The 8,219-nt window shown below is 36.0% G+C and overlaps 2 protein-coding genes across 2 annotated transcripts; one reads left to right on the forward strand and one right to left on the reverse strand.

The window, feature by feature from the left end:
- The first annotated feature begins 1,047 nt into the window (after positions 1-1,047).
- LOC111407869 (VQ motif-containing protein 22-like) lies at positions 1,048-2,329 on the forward strand. The gene is made up of 2 exons (XM_023037564.1): positions 1,048-1,515; positions 1,729-2,329. The coding sequence occupies exons 1-2, from the start codon at positions 1,143-1,145 to the stop codon at positions 2,007-2,009; spliced, it is 654 nt and encodes a 217-aa protein (XP_022893332.1). The 5' UTR covers positions 1,048-1,142; the 3' UTR covers positions 2,010-2,329.
- An 896-nt stretch (positions 2,330-3,225) lies between these two features.
- Positions 3,226-8,098, reverse strand: LOC111407870 (protein FAR-RED IMPAIRED RESPONSE 1-like). The gene is made up of 9 exons (XM_023037565.1): positions 7,793-8,098; positions 6,790-7,478; positions 5,041-6,512; positions 4,914-4,970; positions 4,543-4,611; positions 4,364-4,426; positions 4,169-4,237; positions 3,780-3,824; positions 3,226-3,686 (listed from the first exon to the last, which is right to left on the reverse strand). Exons 2-9 carry the CDS (start codon positions 7,370-7,372, stop codon positions 3,633-3,635), a joined length of 2,412 nt encoding a protein of 803 aa, XP_022893333.1. The 5' UTR covers positions 7,373-7,478; positions 7,793-8,098; the 3' UTR covers positions 3,226-3,632.
- Between the last annotated feature and the right edge of the window lie 121 nt (positions 8,099-8,219).

The following is an 8,219-nucleotide window of genomic DNA, read 5'->3' on the forward strand; positions in this document are numbered from 1 at the left end:
TTTTTATCAATTTTTTAATTGTACAATTCATTAATTATCATTAAAATTTACTAAAATTTTAATTTTTACGTAGACCAAACGTGGGCAAAGTGGAGTTGATAAGGATGTTTTTCTTAACCTATTTATTAAATAAATGGGGTAGATACATGGTTACTTCCTTTGGGACCAAAACAGGCCGAATTCTGTGAATCCCAGTCAACTTCATGACCTCATTGCTTTCATCTTTCCTTGCTGCTTCCACGAAACACACATCCGCACTCAATGCTTCCAGAAACCCCCGCCTCCCCGCACGCATCCCACCCACGCCCCCACCAAGTGTCAAAATTTTCATAAAGAAGTTGGTAAAATTTAATGGTTGATACCCAATTTTGAAAAGTCCCGATTAAGTTTCGAAATTTCATAATTGTTTTAATTCAGGTCACTCTGTTACTTAGTGTCAATACAATTAAGCAAGGCCATCGAAAAAATAAGTAAAAGGCCCATGTTGTTGAACAATTGTATGAAAAACCAGTTCAAGAGTCGAGCAAGTCCGACCTCTCAACTCATCCATGCAAGCAAGCAAGTCCATGATAATTAGTATACGTTTGAGAATTTATATTTATGTGATTATAAGTTGTGTGGTCATACGGAATGTATGGATAATAGATGCAAGTCTTACGAATAGTGTGGATAAAAAAGTATGCTCGATCAGGGGCGGATCCAGACGACTTGGGTTAGGGGGTCAAAAATAAAATTTATAAGGTATCTTTTAATAAAAAAAAGTTAAGCAAAATTTTTTTTACCCAAAATCTAGAAAGTCAATTGCCCCTACAATCCCCCCCAGGTCCGCCCCTATGCTCGATCAGTTTAAATTATAATTTAATCATTTTTTGAACATGCTCGTAACGTTTGCTCACAAAGTATCCTCAATTGAAATAATTATAAAGTTTAGCGACTTGATTGATACTTCCCTCAAAGTTAGGCAACCAAGAAAACTTGCCTTGGAATAGTCTTTACTTTTGACCAAAGAATTTGTATTTCAATTCACTCCATAAGTATTTCAATTCGTCCACATTCTTTCCTTCTTACCTAATACTTTGGAATAAAGAGAACTTAGCCAGAAGTTCTCTCATTTTAACAGCTTTTCTCTATCCCATTCCCACATGGCTAGTAGTGAAACCATGTCAAATTCTACTGATTGGATGCATTTCTATCAACATAACTTATCCGGCCAACCTCAAAACACCCCAAGTTTTAATGGAAGTGTGTCTGAGAATGTAATGGCGGCCACTGCCACCGCCCCAGCCACCGTCGGTGGTGCCACGGCTGCTGCGCAAAGCAATTTGAGTCCAAGTTACTATAACTTGGACGTGGAGGGTGGTCGTGCTTCAAGACCTCTCAGAAGGCGAACAAGGGCCTCGAGGCGAACCCCGATTACGCTTCTTAACACTGATACTAGCAATTTTAGAGCCATGGTGCAGCAGTTCACTGGGGGTCCGAGTTCTTCATTTGCATCTCGGCCTGAGTATACCAATGGTACGATTTTTTTCGTTTAAAAGTTTAAATTGTTATGAAGAGTGCATAAACCTGATTTCAAGTAGGTCATGTCAGATTTGAACCCAGAACTTTTTACTTGCTCGAGACTAAAAGTTTAAGGTGTTACAGACTTAGAGAAATTTACTATCTACAATTTAAACCTTTAAACGGCCTCATCTAGAAACTTGAGTCTTTTAAATGTATATGTTGCAGGTATAAACTTTGGTTTTGGACATGGAACTCAACAAACTATGAACCCATCAGCAGCCATGCCTCAGAGTGGATTTCAAGTGCAATTCCAAAGACAACAACTACAATATCCAAATCATCAACAAGAAAGTTTCACTTCCCTGAACAATAACATTCAGGGTAATGCTGCTGCTTTTCTGCACAAATTCAGGCCTAACATGGGGATGGAGGCGTCTGGTGGCTTTGTCAAAAATGGAGGCTCAGCCCACATGCCACCGTCCGAGGGCGGCAGCTTCCACCAATGAGAAAAGGGATCTGCATAACAGCTGCAAGGAGTTTGATAATGACATGAAGGAAAGAGTTTCATTTGGTGCTGACTTTTGCTATTTGTTTCTTAGTTTTTCTTCCTTTGTTATGTATCCGTTCACATTTGTATAGAGGTTTCTTTGGCATTTTATTTGCACCTTTATATCTCACTATTAAAAACTGCAAATTTTTGGTCCTTGGTACTTAACTTTCCATCGCAAAGAGAAGTGGGTAAAATCAAGGTCGATTTGGTTATTTTTATATTTGCACTTTAATGGTTTAGTTCAATTAGATCCTTTGCAAGATTATGTTTTTTTTTTCTAGGTCTTTATTTAAATTCTCATTGTTACTTTATTGTTTGTTTATTGAATAAAGTAAAAGTTCGAGTTTTTAAAGATTTTTTTTATATGGTCCCATTTGGTACACATTAATATAAAAATAAGAATGAAAAATATAACAGTTATGGGTCCCGCACAAGAAATATGTAGTCAAATATAGTAGTTTGATGTGATGGATAACGATCATATTTTTCATTTTAATGAAAAAATAATGAAAAACAAACTGGCATAATAACAATTAACCTTGCTAGGCTGTCTGTCACTCATAATGGGGGTGACGGGAGAAATTTTTGTCTCTTTTAATTTTATGGGTCGAATGTGGGTCTCAACCTATGAGATTAGGTCAAGCATTTTGTCAATTTTTTTTTTATTATTTTTTTTTTCGGGCAAAGTAATTTAATTCTAATATCAATATTCAAGTTTTGAATTGACAAGTACGTCGATCAAATAAATTATTCTTTATCTGATTGCTAATTTTATTATTTTCAAGATTAATTTTTCTATTTAAATCTTATCTAATTACGTCGAACTAAAACATTTCTTTGCTCAATGACATTATAATGGACAAAACAACAATACAAATAGAGAAGCAAGTAAACAAAAAAATAACAAATACGTATCATATCTTAATTTACAAACAAATTTAACCCCTATTTAATTTAATAAAAATCAAAATTTTAATAATTTTAATAAGGATAGTTGAAAAGTTGATAACAATCGTGAATCTCATGAAATATGCAATTGAAAATAAATTAAAAAAAAATGAGCTTCAGAAAATGATAAATAATAAATCAATCAATATATCTGGTTTATGAGAGCTTTCATAGTGCTCATCTAAACTCTCTAGTATTGGACAATGCACACACACACACATCGATTTTGCGTTCCAAACTTATTTATTCCAGCAATCCAATGGACAGTTAATAAAACAAAGTAACGATGCGATTCATCACAACAAAAAGAAGAAAAAAAAGCTTGTCCATTAACAACAATCAAATTTAAAACTCAACATAAAAAGCCTGATCGCTTTATTAATTCCAGTATATGAGAACTGCTATGATCTTCTCACTGTTTTCAGCCCTATTCAGCATGTATAAGCACAAAATTTCAAGTACTGAGTCAATAGATCCCGAAATCTCCTATTTCTTTTCGAAGTTCTTTTGGAAGGGTTTTCAAGAAATGTCTAGCTGCCATTTGAGGAATCATTTTCTTGATCTACAACCAGGTACGTGTTTAAATGGAAAAGTCCATCAGTCAGCAAAAGGCAGTCATAATTCACCATCCTCATACATGGCTAGCAGTACCATTCAACTGGGTTGATCTCACATTAGGCTCATCCTGGTATTAGAGAGAGAGCAGAAGTAATAAGCTCTCGGCAAGTTCATAAAGACATTTTTATAAAACAACATGGTTAACTGTGACCAAACTGACTGGCAGACTGTAGCTGAAACTTGGTGGCCTAAAATCCAGATACCCCTAAACAGTTGGAGGAATAGAAAAAATGAAATTCTATATTCTAAATCATCATTTAACCAGATAAGCTTAAATACAATAAATTGAAAAATTGGGTTTAAAACACTGGAGGTCACTAAACTTCTAGCAAAATTTCAAGTTTATAACAACATACATATGTTACAATTTGGTCATTTCACCTATATCGTTAGTTAAATAACGGAAAAGCTAACGTGATAGTCTAGGTGGCAGATGCCACTTTTATTGAAATGGTCGGATTAACCAACTTGAACAACCAACATGAAATTTTGCCAACAGTTTGGTGACCCATGATGTATGGAAAATTATGTAGAAGTAGGCTACAATACCAGTCCGGTTGGGCTCTGTTGAGACCCAAAAAAACCATCATGGCTTGACGCAATTGAGTTCAACTGTCCCTACAACCAAATTCCAGACCTTACATTGTCACCCAACTATCTATCTATACATTTAAAAGCAGAGGCTCAAGAGAAAGTAAAGAGGTAATGTGTATGTGTGCATCTGTGGCATTAGGATATACGTACCAGACCCTGCATATTCTGTTGACTTACATAGTATGCATCATGGGGTGGCTCCATCAGATTTAACTGGATCTCCACACAAAAATTATCACAATTTTGTTTGCAAAATAATATATAAAGCAAGTATAATCTTCAAACCTTAAACCATTTATAACAATATGTGGGTTCAAACAAAAACATACCAACCCGTGCATGCTCTGCTGGGACCCATAGTAGCCATTTAGGGTAATTACATCTGAGCTTAGATTCTCCTGTGAGCAAGAAAATATAAAAAGTAAGGCATTAATCAGTAAAGTCACATATATAAATAAACGTATACAATTCAAACATCTACATGCTTGCATATGTATGCTTCCTTCTAATTTCTCTTTAGTATATTTTAAATTCCAATTAGTATTCCTTTAAAATTTCTCTTTGGTATATTTGAAATCCCAATCAGCGTCGCTGTTTTGGAAAAGAATGGAAGATGTTCAAGTTATAAGAAAAGCCTAACTCATTATACATCATAAGCAGCATTTCACAAGGACTATGACTAGGTTACAGTATAACTTACCATCTGTAACAAGCTTCCTTGAGCCTCAACAACTACACCTCCTGTCTCTGGTTGTAACTGGGATTAACACAGTTATTTTGTTAGAGGCAAATGGTATAAAAAAAAGAACAAGTAATCTAAAACGAACCTTTCTTTTCTTGTTTGTACTCTTCTTCTTATTTGTTTTGGTAGCATGGACTACCTGATTCTCCTCTTCAGCACAACAAAGAGCAAAAGCATCGCTACTATAATCAGCAGCACTCCTGTTAACATTCACACAGTTCTTCAGAGCTTCAACTAATGCACGATGAGCTATATTGTATCTCTTCTCAGATATCGAACCTTCTTCACCCAATTTAATAGCACGTTTGCATAGATCATTGTACTTTTGCACCCTAGTTTGTGTTCTTCTGGTTCCCTCTATCAACGATTGACTGCGCTTCGCATCTTTTGTCCACCTCTTCAATATATATTGAGACGGTATGCTTGAAAGACCACACATTTGAAGGACAATCATTGAATGTCTACAAAGAAAACCTTTATATTCAAACAAAAGGCAAGAACAAGAAACCTCTGATTTTGCCTCATTCCATTTAACCATAAAATTCTCTGTTTTTTCGCAGTCATCAACTCTGAAAGTAACATTAGTTCCACTTTCACTTTCCTTCTTAGGATGGCACCCTACCACCCCCAAAACCTCAACTTGAAATTTCTTGAACATTGTGTGTGTATAAATAGTCGACATTTGTTTTTCCCAAGGGGAAGGTGACTTCAGCGCCGGCTGTTTGTGCCATGTATCGAAGTCTGCTAGGTCTTCCTCTTCAAACCTATTACTAAGGATCATCCCATACTGTTTCACAAACTCTTTAAGACTGATTTTCTTGGGAATATATTTATCAAAGAAAGAGTTGACACTTTCATTTCGCTGGGTTGTAGACAATCCAGCCAAAAAAGTACTTCTCATAAAGGTGGGAACCCACTTTTTGCGGTGTTCATACAATGAATGAATCCATTCATTGTCTTGTAGTTCAAATCTACCGACCATCTTCCACCACCTCATGTCAAACACTTCATCCGTCAACGACTTGAATATACATTTATTGAATTTTCTCATAAAATTCTCGTGCTGTTTGATTACATGAGCAAGAGTTTCAGGGATCCTTTCCAGTATATGCCAAAGAGCAAAGCAATGACGCGAATAAGGGCAAACTTCTTCAATAGCTGATTTCAGCGGTCTGTCTTGATCAGTGATTATAACTTTAGGAGGTTGCCCACCCATTGCTCTGAGCCAAGTCTTCATTAACCAGACAAATGTAGGTCTAGTTTCATCGGCTAACAATGCACAACCAAGCAACATGGGCTGAAAATGATGGTTCACCCCAACAAATGGAGCAAATGACATCTTCTCATTGCTTTTAATATAACTGGTATCTAATAAAACAACATCACTGAAGCTGATATAGTCTTTCCTGTTTCTGGCATCGACCCAAAATAAGTTCCTCAAAACCTGATCTTCATTCAAATCGACTGCATAAAAGAAATTAGGATCCAATCTTTGGATTCGCATAAAATAGTCAAGCATTACTTGTGCGTCCCCCTCTTCTAGTGCCAAGTACCGACCTCTATCAAATTGATGGTCAAATTCATTCTTTATGAGGCCTAGATTTTGAAGTCCACCAGATTTTTTAGACATCTCAACATACATCTTTCTTGTCCGTTCACTAACCGCATGTAAAGTGTCGATGTTATTCTTTTCAGCTAATTTAACATTCTTACGAATTCGGAAATGATAAGCTAAGGCAGGTAATAGCTCGTGATTGTGCTCCTTTATAAATTCATGAATATACCATTTTCCATCTCGCTTTCTCTTCACATTCTTCTAGTGCCAAGTACCGACCTCTATCAAATTGATGGTCAAATTCATTCTTTATGAGGCCTAGATTTTGAAGTCCACCAGATTGTTTAGACATCTCAACATACATCTTTCTTGTCCGTTCACTAACCGCATGTAAAATGTCGATGTTATTCTTTTCAGCTAATTTAACATTCTTACGAATTCGGAAATGGTAAGCTAAGGCAGGTAATAGCTCGTGATTGTGCTCCTTTATAAATTCATGAATATACCATTTTCCATCTCGCTTTCTCTTCACATGCATGCTCGCTTTACAATCTGTCTTTTTCACACTCGGACGTCTACTACTGCTGCTATCAGATTCTGGTGCGACTCCATATCTTGAACATGCAAATTTAGCGTCAATGAATTCTTTGGTTTTCTTTGAGCGACGACTGTTTTTTATTGAGGTGGTGAACCCCATCGACTTAGCATACTCTTGATAAAATGAACATGCTGCCTCATGTGATTCAAATTCGACGTCATCATGTGGCTCAAAGTTATCTTCTTCATTTCCAATAAGGTTTCTTTTAGGAGAAGTAGCTTTCTGGCCATCCCTGTCGGGCGCTTCATCCACAACATCTACCATATTCAAAACTATTGCTTCCTAACCACCTTTGCACATCCACCATACTATCTACAACATTTTCAGTATCAGTAATTTTATCTAGTTCAACCAAATACCCACTTTTCTCCTGTAAAGGAAAATAATAATGCGATGGCGTATAAGATCATTGGCTTAAGGAACACGACAGAGCTGTCATAATTGATTCGAACTACAATAAAAGGACCCCCGCCCCCCACCCTTTCCCCGTAACATAGAAAATATTGAAGCATATAAAGTTCACTAAACCCAAAAAAATTAATTGATGAAATGATATATTTATTTTACACTCAAAAACATAATTAAAAAAAAAAAAGAAAAATAAACCCAAAATTAAGGTATTCCGCACTGCACCAGCGAAAAAAAAGTCCAAAAACGAAATAAAAAACTAAATTCAAGACTAACCAATTCTTGAAGCTAAATTCATAATATTAGTGGCAACGAATTTCGAGCCGCATCTCCTCGATTATATATCTTCTGTATTTATTTGTAACGAGAATTTAGCAGAATTTTATACAGGAATTTCAATTGACTGTGATTTTGCATTTGAAAGAGAATGTTTAAAGGGAAGGGGGATTCTGAAGATTGATGAAGAGGCAGGTTTTTCCCAACGCCGCTAAATTATACGTTCCAATCACAATCTTCACGCCTCGTTACACTTTCACCGCAACCATTCTTTTCCCCAACAATTTTAACTTCAATCTTTCATTAATTAATGTTATTCGTAGCTTAGTTAGTAAAGTCAAGTTTTGGCCAACTCTCGCCAATGACAACGGTGTCGAATTGATGACGAAAAAGACTCGACATTTAGGTGATCTGTTTGGTAATGTGG

Source organism: Olea europaea, chromosome 13, assembly GCF_002742605.1.
Source record: "Olea europaea var. sylvestris chromosome 13, O_europaea_v1, whole genome shotgun sequence".
Classification (NCBI taxonomy): Eukaryota; Viridiplantae; Streptophyta; class Magnoliopsida; order Lamiales; family Oleaceae; genus Olea; species Olea europaea.